The sequence below is a fragment of the Sebastes fasciatus genome, chromosome 8 (genome assembly GCF_043250625.1).
Source record: "Sebastes fasciatus isolate fSebFas1 chromosome 8, fSebFas1.pri, whole genome shotgun sequence".
NCBI lineage: Eukaryota > Metazoa > Chordata > Actinopteri > Perciformes > Sebastidae > Sebastes > Sebastes fasciatus.
This window is the reverse complement of record NC_133802.1, coordinates 480,678-500,687: the sequence shown is the minus strand read 5'-3', so window position 1 is coordinate 500,687 and position 20,010 is coordinate 480,678. Positions and strand designations below refer to the sequence as shown.

General features: G+C 42.4%; 1 protein-coding gene across 4 annotated transcripts; it reads right to left on the bottom strand.

The window, feature by feature from the left end:
- Positions 1 to 396: 396 nt before the first annotated feature.
- Positions 397 to 18,283, bottom strand: tfcp2 (transcription factor CP2). 4 transcript variants are annotated; one of them, XR_012594857.1, is made up of 18 exons: positions 17,884 to 18,283; positions 17,616 to 17,742; positions 17,316 to 17,510; positions 14,269 to 14,420; positions 13,618 to 13,694; positions 12,712 to 12,817; positions 12,345 to 12,451; positions 11,887 to 12,039; positions 11,673 to 11,783; positions 9,845 to 9,936; positions 9,613 to 9,661; positions 8,757 to 8,850; positions 7,560 to 7,650; positions 7,346 to 7,452; positions 5,683 to 5,825; positions 2,615 to 2,666; positions 1,081 to 2,483; positions 397 to 458 (listed from the first exon to the last, which is right to left on the bottom strand). XR_012594857.1 is itself a non-coding variant. In XM_074642794.1 (17 exons), exons 3-17 carry the CDS (start codon positions 17,435 to 17,437, stop codon positions 2,446 to 2,448), a joined length of 1,494 nt encoding a protein of 497 aa, XP_074498895.1. In that variant the 5' UTR covers positions 17,438 to 17,510; positions 17,616 to 17,742; positions 17,884 to 18,283; the 3' UTR covers positions 397 to 2,445. The 4 variants fall into 4 exon arrangements, 1 of the variants encoding a protein (XP_074498895.1); XR_012594858.1 differs by lacking the exon at positions 17,616 to 17,742; XR_012594859.1 differs by lacking the exon at positions 17,616 to 17,742 and having other exon boundaries at positions 18,099 to 18,283.
- Positions 18,284 to 20,010: the final 1,727 nt, after the last annotated feature.

Here is a 20,010-nt window from a genome sequence, read left to right as displayed (position 1 = left end):
GTTGAGGAAATACCAAGCACCGCCCACTAGTCAGAGAAAACCTTATCATTTTACAGCTAAACAGTACACTACAAGATGTTTCTGAAAACATTTTACGCAAGAAATAGGCATTACAGTAACAAAATATTGATTCATATTTGATATGAACAGCCAATAGGAACGCTCTCTCTCTGAAATTAACTGTGATTCGCAAAGTCTCCAGTCAAAGGTTAGATGAAAACAGAGCCATGACGAGGTGCAGAAGTCTAGTTTTCTCAACACTTGAATTACAATATGCTGAAAGGTAATTATGGTATTTTTGCCAAATGACGCCAGATATATTCTGCCTACTTTAATATGGATAAAATAATTTGTCACCTTTTCTCCTGAGGAGGTTAAAGAACATTTAGGATATTGTTAAAAATCAAATTTTTTATTTATTTTTTTGCAAACATCAAAAGGAGACAGACAACAGATGGCTGCCAGTACATGGGTGTAAAAAAGGCCATGCCTCTGCGCATGCCTCCCCCTACTATCTCCTGTTCGTGAGCATGCGCTGTACATGTGTCACCAGTGTGAATGTCTCCTCCTCCAATCACCTGTGCCCGATCATGCGCTGGGCATGTGTCACAAGTGTGCCTGCACTGAACAGGCTCCCCAATACAGCATGGCAGAGTAAAACACAGTTAAGGAGAGGACAGTTGGACTTTTGGTGGACATTCCCTTTTTCGTGTGCGTCCATGCAAAATGTGAGTTGTGTTATGTTTAATGTATTTATATTAGACTGGCATAATAATAATTAGTAAATCTGTATTTAAGCCTTTTTCTTTGTAAAATGCCTGTGTTATTTTAGGCTCACTTTTGTTGCTAATGTTTATACACTAGTAGTTCTAATCACTCTGTACTGTTGTGTTTTTGTTGTTACAGACCACAAAGAAACCATTGTTTTGTTTACTTTATCTGCTGATATAAACAGCCATTACCATACACTTGGACTGCATCTCTTATTCATCTAAAATCACACCTGAGCACTAAATAGTGTCCTGACCTGACACCCTGAAGCGTTTGCTGCCACACTTACGGATTTCTAATAACACACACATTCTATCATACAATGGGTAAGTATTTTAATAATGCTGATGAGCTGGGGCTCTAAAGATGGGTATCTAAAATGTCAAGCTATCAATTTCATGTAAGCAGCACAATGGACTTAACATAAACTAACCATATATCTTTTCACATGCAGCTCTGGTGTGCCCAACAGCTCCATTACATGTATTAGTATTTGGAAGTGGTAACATCCCAAAACAATGATGAAGAGACAAGTATGTTAAGACTATTTAAAAAAAAGAACTGCCTAAGAAACACATGAATCCTCATGAAAACATTAAAAAAATTATCTATTTACAAATAATGTTGGAAAATGGCCAAAATAAAAATTTTAATGCGCTAAATAAGCGGATAGGGATAGGAAGCACATGGACCAGAGACAGTTTGCTGGTGTTGCCACTGTAATCACTAACATAGACAGTGTTTCATCATTATTCAAGGTTCACCACGAGTGGCAGTATGCGCTCAACACTAACTACAAGGATCTAACAGTGTTTGGGAGTTCTCAAAAGTAACAGTTCAAACCAGTGAAAGACTGACATTGTTCTCTTTCAAAAAGGAATCACAGATGTTATGGCGGACAGCTGGATTCCAACAGTTTCCCTTCATGTCCTGATTGTGGATTTGATGCCTCTTGTGGTTCTTTGATGTGACTGTGATTGTGTTTGCTCTACCATGTTTCTTGCAGACTGGCTTTAAGTGGATCCCTGTCAGGGTCGGAAATTAGCACTAGCCAAATGCTGGTAAAATCATTAAGTGGCTACTAGATTTGCTCTGGTAGATTTTGGATCCACCAGCCACAGTGCCAGGTGGACAAAAAAGTTAATTTCCAACCCTGATCTCGGTAAGGCAACCTAGCATGAAGAGAAGTCATGCTGCATTGCAGGCTGAAAGTCAAGTACTGTCAGAGTAACGCTCTCTTTTTGTCGCTTTGATTTTCTTTCTTTCTTATTTGGTTGTTTTTTAAAGAGACAACAAACTGTTTCTGAAGCACAGAGCTTTGGCACACCAGATGTTCAGCTAACAAACAAACAGTGATAGCAGCCTGTAGTGCCACTAACCTCTTTCATGAGACATAAGCAACAGAGGGAAATGCAACCATTTAAGGGAGACAATGGCAGGGCGAGAAGGAGATCGTTCACTTCACTGTGGTAACAGTCACTACCTTTAAAGTAAGACAATAAGGTATAGTGAGGAGAGGGCCAGGTGCTTCAGTCGCATGTTCCTCCTAGCAGCCTCAAGACGTTTCTCAGGGCGTCTCCACGTATTCCAGGAACAGCAAGGAATGTGAAGCTCTAGAGGGGCAGACTGGATCGGGTCTAAAGAAGAGAGCAACGCTATTCTCCTGCCCAGGATTCATTTCAAGATGATGTGGTAGCCGTCATTTGTGTCATCTGGAAAGAAAAGAAAAAGAAAACATAGCAGGGGGGAGGGGGTTTATAAATAAACTTGGAATGATAAAGTTTATCAAGGCTTAAATATAGAAACAGATAAATCATCATTTATTAATGCCACACTCAAATACCTTTCATTGTGTCCAAAACGAAACATACTTCATCCTGGAAGTTCTGAATCATCTGTTAAAGAGAATAGATGTTTAAAGCAGGAAGGAAACAAGCTAAAAGCAGGTTACAAGAATGTGTAACAGCTAGTCTATATCAGTTTCACACCATCTGTGACTGTGATGTGAAAGTGTAGCCTTAAAGGGACTATTTGTAACTTTCAGAAATGCTTGTTAACAGCAACACCTGTGGCCATGAAATCAACGAAAGTCAGCGTCGGGCTCGCGCTTGCTCGCTCTAAATATACCTGAACGAGCATCACTCAAAACAGTGAGGCGACACACGTCAGCTAAAAGCACAATATCACTCTATATTTCAGCTGCTTGGCAGTAATGTTAGCTGACCAGACGAAGGTCTCTCCATGAACATGATTTAGATCTGATCCTAGTGTTGGCTTTTCCTGCCTAAGTGCAGGCTGAAGCAGCGGGGCTCTGTAGCGTGTCTCCTCTGCTCTCTCCGCCCGCAGCCGGAGAGAGCAGAGGAGACACCGGCACCCGGTCGGTAACGAGAGGGTAACATAACTCTCTGAAGAGCTCCGTCACTTCACAAGACACGGGGAAACCTCTGTTGGTCTGGAGGAGCTGCAGCAGTTATTTCTGCACAAACGTCCCCTGTGCATTCACTAGATATTCTCAGAGCTAAACTAACTCTTCTGCAGTGTGTAGTGAGCGCGCGTTCACGTCTAGAGGTGGAGCGAGACAGCGAGGACGCGCGCGCATTCTGAGTGAAGGAGAGCAGGCAGCGGAGACGAGGCTCCAGCCACACGCGAGTGCGCATATGCGAACGCGCATGTGTAGCGACCCGCTACATTTATACGCTTAAAAAGTTACAAATAGTCCCTTTAAGTTGGGCATATACACTGTACGATTTGAGTCCGTTTCTAACTCGATTTCTGAGCCGCAAGACTCATTTTAGAGTAAGACCAAACTTCAGCTTCATCAGGCGTCGTTAGCTTTGCAGTGTACAGGGGGAGCAACTGATCAACTTATCAACTCCGTCCGTCGGACGTTTGGTTGAATTTTTGACATATCGGAAATTTAAGTCAGCCGTCATCAGGCTCTCACAGTTGAAGCAGAGCCACAAGTTGATTCCCCAAGGTCAGTTCTCACTGCGCCTATGCGCAGTGGCAAACACAATGCATCATGAAAACAGAAAATATCAAAGTGGTGCGTGTGCTGTCGCCACAGCTCGATCAACCTGGCCTCCAGGTTTCCTCTTCCTCCTTTTACCACGACCGATATGAATGAGAGAAATGTTGGCAGACGATGTCTTGTTAACAGCATTGTGTGTGAACCTTACTGTTGCAACGTTACAGACTTCGGCTACCAAACAAACTTCTACCTGCCTAGTAGTGATCGTTCACAAACGATTCGTTCAAAAACGATTCGTTCAAAAGAGCAAATCTTTTGGGTGAATGAACTGAGCTGAAGTTCTTCTTGAAACGATTCGTTCATTTCTCTGTTCAGTTGAGCTCTCAACTTGCGAGCAAATGTGCAACCATGGACTCGCTGAGTGATTCAAGTCATTTATTAGCAGGAGGAATGGAGTGTGTTGTGTTCAAGACAGTAAATACACAGCTGATTCAGGTAGGGTTGCTAACACACCAACAAACAATGTACATATAATATGAAAGCTTTGATAAAAATAGATATATTAGGGATGTCAATCGATTAAAATATTACATTGCGATGAATTGTATGATTTTCACATTTTTTATCTGTTTAAAATGTACTTTAAAGGGAGATTTGTCAAGTATTTAATACTCTTGTCAACATGGGAGTGGGCAAATATGCTGCTTTATGCAAATGTATGTATATATTTATTATTGGATATCAACTAAAAACACAAAACAATGACAGATATTGTCCAGAAACCCTCACAGGTACTGCATTTAGCATAAAACAATATGCTCCAATCATAAGATGGCAAACTGCAGCCCAACAGGCAACAACAGCTGTCAGTGTGTCAGTGTGCTGACTTGACTATGACTTGCCCCAAACTGCATGTGATTATCATAAAGTGGGCATGTCTGTAAAGGGGAGACTCGTGGGTACCCATAGAACCCATTTACATTCACTGATCTGGAGGTCAGAGGTCAAGGGACCCCTTTAAAAATGGCGCGTGAACATGGTTACCAATGGATTCTTTAGGTGTTTTAGTTTCATATGATACCAGTATCTACACTCTAGCTTTAAAACTGAGCCAGCTACAACCTCCAAAAGATGGATTGCGTTAAATGTTAAAGAAATTAGTGCAATTAAAACAAATTTGCGTTAACTTCAACAGCCCCAGTAAATAGTTCTGTTTTCTGTGTAATAGAGACTCTATGAATAGAGATTGTATTTTTTTGTTTTTCACCTGAGGGCTTGGGCTACAAATGTGAAATAATATTTGCACATTAAAACGAATATGGACGGTTGTGATAAAAATGTTTTGTATCACAACTGTAGAAATTATTATTTTATAAAGAAAAGGATTATAAAGAAACTATTACTTCTTGCTTTCATTTCATTGTAATAAAAAATATTTAACAAACATTTAGTTGCATACACCTTTTATTTGCAAACAGAAACTTTATCCAACTAAATTCTCCGTTCTCAGTTCAGTAGTTCGCGAGCTGAACTGAACGTTCAGTTGTGTTTCAGTTCAGTGAGTGAGTCTACGTGTAGTGCAGTCGGTGCTCCGCACTGAACGATTTAGTGAACGAATCTTTTGAACAAATCTTTTTAGTGAACGGATTCTAGTGATTCAGTACACTGAAAAGAACTGCTTTGCCCATCACCACTGCCTAGGAGCTTTCAAACAAATCTTTATTAACAATTGCCAAAGCCAGAAAGGTCCGCAGGGGCCGATGGGACGTTTTATTTTCGATTTTACACGTACAGTGTAAGCATTCAGGTCGTGGCTTGATGATTGGACCGTACAGTGTGAGCACATTTGGCTTTACATTGAATTGAATTGAACATCAACATCTCTAATATCGTACAGTGTATACCCAGCTTAAAAGGCAGAGAGCAGGGGGATTTCTTACCTCGTCACTGACCAGCACATGGATGCCAGTGGGACCCTGTTTGAAGATCTGATTTATCTGCCTGGGTGAGATATTGAAGAGCTGAGCGATCTTCTCTGTCAGCTCAGCAGCTGTGAGCTCCTCCAGGTAAATGGCGTGATATACTGCAGGAAAAAGCACAAACCAAAACACTAATTAAAAAATGTTCACCTGCCATTTCTAGACCGTAAAATCTGTACTTAATGTGTGAGTATGTGTTGTGATTACAATGTGACTTTAGTGAGATTTTAACGATTGTAAAAACTGTGTCCGTATTTTTTGAATTAACATTTACTTTGTAAAAAACACAACACAAGTAATAAACTTGAGTCCTCTTGTGCACAGCAAGTAATACTTTAAAGGCTACACCAACAGCAACTTGTTTGACATAAATTCAAGAGCAAGGTAGAAGGCATGAGCAGCTACCAGCAGAACAAAAATAATAGTGCCTACAGATCATTTAAAGGTGCTAAATGCGAGATTGGGAGCATTTCTATTGCCTCTGCTCTCAACATAGCGACAGCTGAACCGGCATCTCGCAGCTAACGCTGCCAACAGCACTAACAGTGAAAACAATGGCAACACTGCTGACAGAACAGGAGGGTGGGTGCTACGCTTCCTCGTCGACGCCGTCGGTCGGTACAGTGTTATCCGCTGTAACCGCCATGAGTGCAGTGCATGCGCAGCCGGTCCAGGTATATAAACAAAGCGCGGAGAAGCTCCAATTACAACACACAAACAGCGAGAGTAACTTCATTCTCTGCTCAGGTAGACATTAGTCCTCTATATCTTTACATAGCAAATAGTTGTTTGATGCTATATTAATGCTCTGAATATTGTATAGAGCACCTTTGAACTAAAATGAATAGTTTGACATTTTGGGATAATAATAATAATATGCTATTTATTTCTCTCCACGAGTTAGACAACAAGATCAATACCATTACCATGCCTGTATGGTAAATATTAAGCTACAGCCGGCAGCCAGTTAGGTTAGCTTAGCTTAGTTTAGCTTAAACCCTGGAAACAGTTGGTGTGGCTCTGTCCAAAAGGTAACAAATTCCACCTACCAGCACCTCTAAGTGTAAACACATGAAGTTGCGGTTTTGTTGCCCAACTATTTTTGAGCCAGGGCCACAGTCTCCACTGGTTACCTTCGCGATGTCACGACATCATGTGAGAATCGCTGGCTCACACCTCACACAAAAATACATCTTGTCAGGCTTAAAGTAATGTGTTTGTGTCCTGCCAATCAGCATCCTCTGAGGAGCTACTGGCAGCTATGGGCGTAGCTTAGGTGTGTGTGAGGTGACACGGAGAAGCAACTGTTCATTCTAAACAACAATGGCGGCTCCTGAAGAGGTTAGCGTATATGCTGCAATAGCATCAGTTATTTCAGAACCGGAGAGTATTTCTTCACTGAAAGAGGAGCAAAGAACGCCACTGACGGCTTTTCGCGATGGAAAAGATGTTTTCACTTTTCTACCGACTGCAAGAGTTTAATTGACAGATGGTTCATCCTATCACCTGCTAAGTATTTTTTTTAAAGCGCCTGCCCTTTTCCAAACAATTTCAAACAACGGCTTCTCAGATGGTTCTGTGTAACAAACCATCTGGTGGGTCAGGTTAATGAACATGCACTGACCAAAGAAAGTGTTGGCGGCACCATCTCCGTTTTCATGTTTGGGTTGCTGCTCCCGTGCCTGCTGAGACTCCTGGCAAACGTAAATGGTCAGCCTCGGGCGCACCACCCTGTAAACAGCATCCACAGAGAGGAAATAACATAATGTCCATTAATGTGTTATGTGTATTAGTTAAGTGACATATTATAAGATGGGATTTGATTAAAGAAGACCCACCGTCCCTTCAGTGCATTGAAGAGTCTTATACCATCTGCTGGCCCACAGATCTGAATGACGTCCTCCCTGGTCAGCTTCAATAGGTCTGCCCCTGGTACACCAAAACAAGACCTTGCTTAGAGCATGAAAACCTTCCATCTACATGTGACCCGGAATTATACAACAAGTTTGTTTTGGGGATTCAACAGATAACATGTGGATAACACTTCATAGATCCCTGTAAACAACAATAGGACATATAGGGTCAGCTGCAGACCAGAGTCATGGAGGCTTTAAGGGATTTGGTGTGTCTAGCTAAAGGACACTTAAGGAACAGTGTATAGGATTTGGCAGCATCTAGTGGTGTGGCTGCAGATTGCAACCAACTGAGTACCCCTCCGCTCACTCCTCCCTTTCCAAGACTGCAGTAACGTGAGCCACCGAGTGCAAAACCGTGGTAACGCCATTCGTCTCACTCAAAGGCCATCCTTACCATAATAACACTACTTTAGGAGCAACGGATCTCAGACACCAGCTGGCGGTACCACGGTTTTGCACTCTGCAGCTCACGGCTCACGTGCCGGAGAACTACGGTGGTCTTCAGGGTCAAAGTCCCTCTCTAGAGTCAGTGTTTGGTTTATCCATTCTGTACTACTGTAGAAACATGGTGGAGCAACATGGCGGACTCCTTGAAGAGGACCAGCTCCCTATGTAGATATGAAGGGCTCATTCTAAGCTAATGAAAACAACGATTCTTACTTTAAGGTGATAATGCACTAATAAAATAGATCCCCCAAAATCCTACAGACTGGACCTTTAAGCAGAATGGATGCTTTGTGCCATGCAGGGTTGAGGTCTCGATCGCCTCACTTTCTAACTCTTCTTGCAGGTTTTACCCCACGCTGTTGTGGCCTTTACGTTAATCAGATGGCATTGAATTCAGTCTTGTGCCATGTTGAAAGTGATACAGAAATATTACTAGGTCTAACTGCTGTTATGACATTAAAGTAAAAGTGACTCATGCGTTTATTCAGACATGAGACCCACATGTACAATCGCCATCACATTTACATAACAGGATTTCCACTCACATTCCTCACTCTTTACTCTCTGAAATGACCAGAGCCCATGAACAAGCAGTTTTGTGGCAGTCACAAGTGATACTAAAATGAATGGGTGTTTGATTTGTAATAATTCTATATATAAGAGCCATTTTACCTGAGAAGTTGGTGAAGAGCCGACAGAAGGGTGAGAAGCGGTTTCTTAAAAGCCACTGTTGTGCGTCCTGTGGCGTTGCTGTGGGTAACAAATTCTGAGGAGGAAAAAAAGACAGAACTCAGAATAAAACACTTAATTGCAACAATCTCAAAGAGTATCTCAGAGTTAGCTTGCACAATCACGTTTCAAATTGCTGGCATTTTATACTGTATGGCAGTATAGCAATTATAGGCTAAATGTTGGCTGTGTCAGGTAAAAAATTCAGGTCACCTGCCACCATGGCATACATTTAAAATAGTCAGGGATTAAGATTACATGATATATTCCATATTTCTACTGTCTGCTACCACTGACTCAGTGTTAACAATTCTAAAGCGTTATACAGATTTCAGAAGTGGCAGACAAAAAATAATTGAGTTGCCAGTAGAAATGTTCAGTGACCTGCCACAGTGGCAGGTGAAGAAAAACTAAAAGTAAGTAACTAAAGTATAACAAATCAGCTAAACATCTACCCAAATATACAGAACGTACGGCATGAAATATTCTGACAAGTCGTGTTTCAAGGTTAAAAAATAGAAACTTTAAATCATTGGCTGGTACCCTGTAACACAGAGAAGAGTTCAGATGTCTTGAATGGGAGTTGACCTTGTATAAATTCATGCCTAGAGGCAGGTTAGGCTTATTTTTGTTTATTTAATGTTGTCAAAGTGCCTTAGAGAATCTACTGGGAGGCAGAGGGTTAACACCCAGATGTCACCTTTGCATTTGTCAATATTAATCTTAATATGCAGTGGTTCTGGGAGTCAGGACATAGCCAGGCAATGAAACAAGAAAGCTAAAATGCACTTGTACTTACATCTGCTACCTGAACGACAGGCTCAGGCTGGTGGGTTGGTGATCCATTTCTGAATAAGATGAAAAATGTACCATTTTAGAACCCTGGAAGAAATCTACATTAAGAAGAATCTAAACATCATATGTGTTCTTCACCAAACAAAACCACTAAACTACTATGTGGATTTCATGGTAAATTAAATTCAAGCAGCAATATCCATGAAGCTTTGGCAGAAATCGTGAAACATTCATACCCTTCCGCCACTGGGAAGCTGTTGTGTTGTGTGCTGTTGAAGCCAGGAGATGGGGAGTTACTGACGTATGTGACCTCGGGCCAGGGACAGCACTGCAAGAAAACAACTGTCTGTTATTGTTGCATCCAAATAACATCAGAAATACATTTATGCTGCCACCAGTTATAAGCTACAGCTTTCCCTTGCATTTAAGGCTACTATGAGCAACTTCCATTTTGTGACGATTTTGGCAGTCCCTGTGGACAAAAGCGGAAGTGGTTCAGAGCACCAAAGTCCCTTTAGAGAACTTCTAATTTTACAGCAGCAGAGTCTGATGGTGTTCCCCGCGCTGTCCGGGTTCTGGTTCTTCCCTCTAGCAGGCCCAGTAATACGGCCAGGGCCTCCAGCAGCGTGGAGTCGGTGATGCTCTGGTGGAGCAGCTAGGCGAAGCTCTTCCCCTGGCAGGAGGAGGAGCCGCTGCTGCCGGTTGCGGAGCTCTCCACCTCCCACCATAGCTCCGACTGCAGATCGAAGGTGGCAGTGAAGCCGGATCTGGGTCTGTCCGCATGGAGGGGTGGTCACTACCGGAGGCCCAGCTAGAGTCTGAGCTGAAGGAGTTTCTTGGGAACCTACATGATTTCATCTGATTTTGCTCGGAATTGGACCCGGTGGCACTGATGACAAACATTAAGAATAACTATATAGAAATAGCTGATCTTCTTGCTGATGGTGTCATTTGTTTATTGTAGGTCATACAGAGGCATCAGTATTAAATTGAGACCATTTCATCACCAGTTCAAAGTTCCTCATAGTAACTTTAATTTAACTACACTGTGCTTTAGTCTGTATGTCATCATTAAAGTTCATTAAAGGAAGGATTGGTGAAAACGTTAGAAACATTTTTTGTTATATTAGTTGAAATTCTCTTTACATCCCGACAGCAATCAAGAAATCACATGCTCTGACAAAAAAAAGAAAAACATTCTGTGCTTGTTGCAGGACTGTATTAAGCCCGTCCAATCATTTACTTTGGCCCGAATGAAATGATTGGACGGGCTACCTGCCTGCCTGCACACACTCTGCCCATGCGCACACTGCACGTCACTGGAGTCTTCCACAAGCTGCTAGCTTGACAGCTGGGAGTACTAACAATAGCCATGTTCGCCGTTCACGTTCATTATAATATATTTATGTTCATAATTCATTTTGTCTTTGGAGGGAGGCCTGAAGGGACGGGCTGTCAGTAGTCTTGGCGACTTTCGAGCTAGATTTAGGGGCTTTTGGAGCTACTGCTGCTAGCTACTTCCATAGGAAAAGAGTTGGCAACAATGGGCTGGGTTTTGAGGTTGGATCATTTTTAAAAATCTAGCATAGTCTTGCTAATTTCTCAAGATCACCCAACCTGCCTTTTATTGATTAGATGGACAGAAAATGTATTTCTATACTATTTCTAATTATCAACTTTTTTGATAATTTATAAATTGTTTGTTGCAAGAAAACCTGCCATTCATTCTCTGCAATTACAGTTTTGCTGATTTGCAGATGTCACTCTGGGAAATTGGAATGAGCTTTTTTCCCCTATTTTTTGACTATGACTATGTGATTAAATCCAGAAAATTATTGACAGATTATTCAATAATAAATCTAAAATAATCAGTAGTTGCAGCTCTAGTTGGAATGTTTGTTAACATTTTGACCCACAGCACATTATACAATTGTTTTTGTTCTTTTCCTGCGCCATATTCTTCACTTCATTGAACTTTTTGGTTAAAGAGGCTGTGTTTCAATTTGATGAGTTTTCTCTTCTATCTAATCATTCATCCCTTTAACACATTTGTAATATGCTAACCTCCGTCAGGATTGTGGTTTCATAGGAGGACTGGTACTTCTCCTTTTCCTGTGGCGCCCTCTTCTCCATCTTCTCCCTGTCCGTCTTCTGCTTTCTGTCCGCACCTTTAGGCTGAAACGGGTCATGTGGGAGTCATTTAGGTGGTGGTCATAAATAACAAATGTTTGCATTACAGTACATAAATGTTTTTTCTTTTTTTTCTCATTCCCCTCACCTTGAAGACTTTGACCTGGCAGGAGGCAGAGTGGAGGTGTTCTGTGTACTCTTCATTCTCGTTCTCCTTGAACGTGTCGATCTGGATCCGGAAAGGCACACCCTTTTCTCCTCCATGCTTGCGCATTGTGAATTCTGTGCTGATGCAGTGTACCTAAAAAAGGAAAGAAATATAAAATTTAAATCTCTACAGGAATGATGACAAAAGACAAACCGTAGGTCAGTTAAATCAATAAATAAAACAGATCTTGGCTAAACTGTTGTATTAGTTTAATTACTGCCTGCAGAATGAGATTCAGTTCACTTGACATTTTGCCAAACAGAATGGATGAGTACACTAAATGTTAACAAGCTTAGCTTTATCATGCCAAAGTGATCAAAATTGCCTCAGATTACTGATGTTGTCTTTTAATGAATGAAAGTAATTCAGGAAAACAAGAGTGTTGTCCGTCATGCTACCTGGATAAAAACTGAGGTTCGTTTTGATGGGTCCCAAAGGAACTCCACAGTGTTAAGCTGAGTAGGGTTAGCCCTGGGGTCGATTATGCCGACGGACATGGGGATATCTGCAATGGAGCAACGTAAAACAGGCTGTTATCAAAAGAGTTCTTAATGCACACCATCTTCTCCATAATATCACGGTTGTCATCTAAACCTTGTACTTGTAGCTCAGTATTCTGAATTTATCCAAAAAACTATTGGAGGGTTAATATGCATTCAAGGCTGCACAGCAACAGTCTTTCCACACACAAATCAAATACAATACACAAGGACCAGAACCTTCTGGAGCTGTCAAAGTGGACCGGCCATTTTTTTCAGTGCTCACCCAGGTCGAGGATGCGATCCCCAGGCCTGTTCCAGCGCCAACCCTCCAGCTGCTGGTGCTCTGTGTACTGAAGTCGTCGGTCATGAAAAACCACACGGATGATGCTCTGAAATTCAAACGGATTCATTTTCACAAAGAAATCAATGTAGATGTAAATGCTATTGAAGCCAACATGTTTATACCATAGACTGTACGACATGACTTCTGTATAGGTCATAAATCGCGCCCCCTCCATGTTAGCGGATGGGACATGGGCAAAACTAAAAAGTCAAAATACACGTCAAATTCATTTTTCCCAAAGATGGTTTCTGTCGTTTTAGGTAGTTTTTAAATCACGCTGATTTATGTTCAAGTGTTCATTTTTCTGATAAGTTCGGTTTTAATTAGTTATTTGATGCTATAAAAAGGGGGTGAGACGTCATGATTCACAGCTGTGATTGACAGCTGCTCTGAGTGAAATAGTCGCAACCGGAGGCTCGGTAATTGTATGAGAGAGGAGAAGCAACCTTAATTTTCCATAACTGTCACGAGCCTGTGTAGTATACAGTATGTGTCAATCTAATCATAAATGTAGTTACAGAAAAAATTATAGTTATTTGTCGTTGTGTCTTTCTAGCCAAACAGCTACCATGGTGCTAGTGTAACAGCTAGATGGCACACGCTAACAAGCTGCGGCCATGCTCGGCTAGCGATTGGCTCGGGCGAGTGTTTGGGCAGGACCTCGATACTGCGGCTCCAGTCCCCCGATCACTACTGTGTCGACTCTGGCTCCAAATGACGTCAAAATCTCAAGATGGCAGCTCCCGTGTCCGGGATATTTTGTTTTCACGTTTGTACAGTTTGAGGAAGTGGAGACCAGTGCAAATATATTCTAATGTACTCTATATGTGTGAACTGGTATCTTACCTTCACCATTTTATCAGTGATTTCTGGAAGTTCCCCAATTTTCCGATTGTCAAGCATTCGAATTTCATAGGACTGCCCTGCAATGACAAATTCATAGAGTGAATAAAAACATCTTAAGCATTCACAGTTGATAGCTAACCTTTGTAGAAATACTAATCACAGTGATGCATAATATCTACAATCTTGTTTCGTCATTTATTTCACAATATGATATTATCAAGCTACAGTATGTTGCCCATGGCAGCAGCAGGACTATAAAGCCAATTCCGCAGTACCACATAAACCGCAAGATAATCCTGATACATCACTTAATATCTGTGTAACACAAAGGCAAAAAATACTGTCACATTTTCAGTGTAACACAGACACAAACTGACAACCGGTTGAATTGCCAGAAAAGAAAGTATCACTGTACTGGTGCCAGTTTAATAAAAACAGACCACATTGCATAATATTTCCATTTTGATACCCCCCCCCGCCCCAAATTTCCACTACCATTAAATTTGTCTTTGAAGATTTACAGTCATACAGGTAATACAATACCTAGAATTACTAGGTCAAAGGCAACTGAATTTGCTTTCAGTGGCTCTTGACATCAATAAGTTGACACAAATGTGAAAGGTAGAGCGGGGCTGTGATCCTGACGCTGACCTTGGTTGAGGTAGGTGAGTGTTTCATCGTGCAGCTTAACAGCTGGCGAGGTAGCTGCACACAGAACATACTGAAAGGGAAGGATCTTGTTGTCGGTGTCTGGAGGCAGGTTGGACTCCTCCTGTTTGAAGATAGGGAGGGCCAGCACGTCGCTGGAGAACAGAGACAAAAGAACAACGCTGTTAGTGAGCTGCCAAAGCCTGATCACCACACTGTGGGACACATTCATTATTTCCATTTCATAAAAACAACTCTACAGAAGATTATTCTTGATATTTGATTGCTAGAACTGATTATTTCCAACCTCATGATTAAAATAATTCTATATCAATTGGGGAGTCTAACACAACACTTGAGGCTGAAAGGCAGATTATTGTGTCCGTCAGCACGCACTTTGCAGCTTGAACGGTATCATTTAACAGAACTTAACCAGCCAGAAAAGGGCACAGAAAAGAGGGATCTTTCTTCAAGTGCTTGAGTCAGCAAAAACTAAATGGATTTCACACAATTCCAATCATGAAAAACTGAGCACAAGCATCATTAATATCCATTTGGACTTTAAACTCTTGAATAAGGCCCCACAAAAACACAGAACTGTGTGCAGATATGTTTATACTAATGTATCAGGGATATGCTGCATAGTAATAGAAGTCTAATGCCTTAAACAAATTTCATCAAAGAGTATTCTTCATCTGACAGTCACCGAGCAGTGCACTGCTTTGCAATTCATCTGCATGTGGTGATTAATTTGCCCTTCTGTTATCACTTAGTGCAGGACTTCACATACAACAGATACAGATACAGAAGATAAAACTAAACGTTTTTGGCATCATATGACAAAAATTCCATAATAACCTTTCAGCATATTGTAATTCAAGTGTTCTGATAGAAAACTAGACTTCTGCTCCTCCTCATGGCTCTGTTTTCGGGCTTTAGAACATCTAGCCTGTGACGGGAGACTTTGACCAATCACAGGTCATTTCAGAGAGAGCGTTCCTATTGGCTGTGCTCCGGTTGGTGGGCGATGCTTGGTATTTCCTCAACAGATCTCAACATGGCTGCCGGGTCACAAACGTTCTCATTTTACAGCTAAACAGTACACTACAAGATGTTTCTGAAAACATTTTATGTGAGAAATAGGCATTACAGTAACAGAATATTGATTCATATTTGATCAGCGCTGCCTAGTTTGACCGTTTGATCAGAGTTGGTGAGTGATTGACAGCCGGCTCATAGACGGCAGCTGGACAGCAGACTCCAGCTCGACTGTGATTGGTTGTTTTCCTCCGGTCTGTGAAATCTTGCAGATGCCATAAGGAATACCGGAGGACACAGAGGAACATGATTTTTTCAGATGGCTTGTCTCATGCACTACTGTCAGGATATAGTGACCGTTTAATAAAAATAACTTCTTTTAATCCAATTTGCTCCATTTCCACCCACTGCAGCTTTAACTCAGTACTCAGTTGAAGCACCTTTGGCAGCGATTACAGCCTCAGCTCTTCTTGGGTATGATGCGACAAGCTTTGCACACCTGAATATGGGGATTGAACCCGGTTTTCATTAAGGATATCGTTCAGCTTTCCCTCTACCCTTACCAGTGCCCCCTGGTCCTTGTTGCTGAAACACACTCCCACAGCATGATGCTGCCAACAACACCACACTTCACCATTGGGATGGTACTGCGCATGTGATGAGCGGTGCCTGGTTTCCTCCAGACATGACGCTTAGAATTGAGGCGAAACAGTTCAATCTTGGTTTCATCAGACCAGAGAATCTTGTTTCTCACCGTCTGAGAGTCCTTTAGGAGCTTCTTTTTTTTTGCAACAAACACCAAGCAGGCTTTCATTAAGGAGAGGCTTCCGTCTGGCCATAGAGTGTTGCAGTGATGGTTGTCCTTCTGAAGCCAGTGACCATCGGGTTCTTGGTCGCCTCTCTTAAAAAGTACTGTGTGTAACATCTGACAGCAGCTAGTGAAACCCGAGTGCCAAGCGTGTAACAGAACTACGGTGGCCGACGTGAAAACATGAATGGCCTATCTAGAGCCAGTTGTTGCAAGAGTAGCATAGGTCATTTGGTGAATAGCAGAGCCAGTGGTAGAGTGTATGTACCTGGAAAGTGAATTGTGAAACGAGAGAGAGAGAGAGACGGCGAATGTGTGTGAGCAAACAAGTGAGCTAGTGGAGCAGAAGACAGTTAGTTTAGCTTTGAGAATATCAAGTGAATGTACAGTGGAAGTTGCAGTTTGTGCAGAAATAAATTCTGCAGCTCCTCCAGACCAACAGAGGTTTCCTGTGTCTTGTTTCCTGGCGGCTGAGTGGAGTGACGGGGGTTAACTCTGGAGCGAGTAACATTATCGACTATAGCCCAAGCAGGAAAAGTTAACAGTGGTTTGTCCGTTCTGGGCTTCTATAGAAACATGGTAGCCGGCTCTGTATGTAGATATACACGGCTCATTCTATGTTAACCAGGGGATTATACACTAAAGGAAACATACATATTAATATAATATTCCATTTCTGCCAATAGATCCCCCAAAATGTTAAACACTGTTCCTTTAAAAAGGCCCTTCTCCGCCGATTGCTAAGTTTGACTGGGCAGCCAGCTCTAGGAAGAGTCCCGATTGCTCCAAACTTCTTCCATTTAAGGATTATGGAGGCCACTGTGCTCTTGGGAATCTTCAATGCAGCAGATTTTATTTTGTAGCCATCCTCAGCACACTCCTGTGTCTGACCTATGCAGGCAGTTCCTTTAAACCCATGGCATGATTTTTGCTCAGATATGCATTCAGTCAACTGTGAGACCTATTAAAGACAGGTGTGTGCCTTTCCTAATCATGTCCAATCAATTGAATTTACCACAGGTTTACTCCAATCAATGTAGAAAAATCTGAAAGATGATCAAGAGAAATGGGAGGCCCTGGAGCTAAATTTCGAGTGTCATAGCAAAGAGTCTGAATACTTATGTCAATGTGATAGGTCTGTTTTTTCTTTTAATACATTTGCAAATAATTCTACCATTTTTATGCTTTGTAACTCATACAGTACCTCATGCTGTATGCCCCAGCACCAAGCTCCTGCCCAATGCCCGAGAGACTGGCATCAAAGTCCTGGACCAGACCGGACTCAATCACTTCATCCGTGAGAGGCAGCTTCAGAGCCCACGCCATGGTGACGATGTGGAGGTCTTTCGGAGTGCAGTCCCAGTTCAAACTTGCGCCAAGTTTCCCACAACCTACCAATCTTTAGAGGAGAAAGAGAAATAAGCTGATTTATCATTGAATGTGGCTCCAACTTTAAAAATTGTGAAAATGATGCAAAATGTGGGTGTTTAATGGAAGGACATACCCACTAAAACAAGAGAACAGATCAGATTAGCAGCCTGTGTAACTGACGTGAACGTTAACAGGTTGTCATGCTGAACAATGCAGAGCTCCTGAGGGGAACGGGGTCGTTAACGGGAGTCACTAATGCACTGTTGAGATCAAGACAATAACTAGTGGAAAGCCATGTTGACTGTTAAGATCAAGAACATAATAACTATTGTAAAGCGAGATTACTTTGACTAGTTTCATTTAGTAATAGAACGTTATCAGATTAAAGAAACATAGCCTACCTGTTCAGTGAGAGTGGAGCTACTGTCTAACACTGCGACAGTTTGATGGCATCATGTCGCGCTCCTTCGCCCCCCCCCCCTCCACCTCCACCCCCAACCCCAACCCCAGCACTAGAATACACATGACGAGCTAAAGCTAACAGCTAACCGCTACAAGCTAACCATAGCCTGCCAGCTAGCTGAACAAGAACGATGCTAGCCCTTCTTTGCCTCACCTATTGGGGGTTCACGTTGGTAGACATATCTATACATAGGATCACATCAAAATGAGCTCCGACTCCTCAATAGAATAATATTATAATAATAGAATGTGTTGCTTTTGTTTGTTTATCTAGCTTCGTCAGGAAAAGGAGCTACCGTAACTTCCGGTTTTCATTCTTCTTCGTGTTATTAATTCATAGTAGTAGCAAAGAAGGTTGGGGCTCATTACCGACACCCACCGCTTATGGTCGGTAAAACATGTGGTTGAGGAAGGGAGTGCTTTTAGGAGTGATATTTTACTTAAAAAAATAACCCATTTTTCATGGGGGTCAGTATAAAATACAGCCAATGCAAAGGTTGAAAATATATCATTACACAACAATAATTGAATGACAGTGTGCTGGCAGGGCTACAGGGCTGCTTGGAGGCCACAGACATGAACATGTTCAAAGAGGCGACATACAACATCCATGAGTACACAGAGACTGTTATCAGCTATGTTGACTGGTGCACTTCCATGTGTGTTCCATCCCTGACTACTCCTCTCTTTCCCAATCAAAAGCCCTGGGTTAATGCAGATGTTCGTCTGAAGATCAGGAAACGGTGTGCAGCTTTTAAGTCAGGGGACACTGTGGAGTATAAAATTGCCCGATATGAGCTACAAAAATCTATAAAAGATGCAAAGAGGGCGTACTCCCAGAAACTTGAGAGCTGTTACCTGGATAACAACACACATAGTATGTGGCAGGGAATCCAATCTGTCACTAACTACAAGAGAAGCACGACGAGGACAGAAGCTCGGGACACCACCCTTCCAGAAAACCTCAACAGCTTCTACGCTAGATTTGACAGACTGAATGGAGACACCCCCTCAAAAGCCCCCCATAACCCTGATGAGACTGCATTACAGGTGACACACACACACAGGTTCTGAGGGTTCTGAAGCAGGTGAATCCACGCAAGGCAGCTGGACCTGATGGAGTGTCACAGAGAGTCTTGAGGGCCTGTGCTGAACAGTTGTCAGGGGTGTACACAGACATCTTCAACACCTCTCTCACACAGGAACAGTCCCTGGGTTTTTCAAGTCATCTGTCATCATACCGGTCCCGAAGAAAGCAGATCCACATACACTGAACGACTTCAGGCCAGTGGCACTCACCTCAGTGGCCATGAAGTGCCTGGAGAAGCTGGTTCTTCAATCAATTAACGTAGTGATTCCTGACTCACTGGACCCCCTACAGTTCGCTTACCGCTCAAACAGGTCAGTGGATGACGCAGTGGCACTGGCACTTCACTCCACACTCCAACACTTGGACAGTAACAGGACATATGCACGCATACTTTTCTTGGATTACAGTCCCGCTTTTAATACGATCCGGACGATGAAGCTGACTGTGAAGTTAGCTAACCTCGGGGTCCCAACAGCCACCTGCAACTGGATTTTGGACTTTCCGATTGACAGACCACAGGTGGTGAGGATTGGGAGATAAGATCTCTGCTGAGCTCACAGTCAGCACAGGAACCCCTCTGGCTGCTGCCTCAGTCCAAAACTGTTTGCACTATACACCCATGACAATGTTTCCACTGAGAAGAACAACATCATTATCAAGTATATGCAGATGACACAACCATCCTCGGCCTCATCCGAGGTGGGGACGAGTCTGCATACAGGGAACAGGTCAAAAAAATCATCAGCTATGGAGAGGACAACGACCTTGTTCTCAACATAGAACAAACATAAGAACTCATCGTGGACTTCAGGAGGAGAGCCCCCCCATCTACAGCCTCTCATCTTCTAGGACACAAAGGTGGAGCGGGCTGACAGTTTGAAGTTCCTCGGCCTTCACCTGACTAACAACCTGAGCTGGGCCAAAAACACTACTGAAACAGTGAAGAAAGCTCAGCGGCGGCTGCACTTCATTAGGC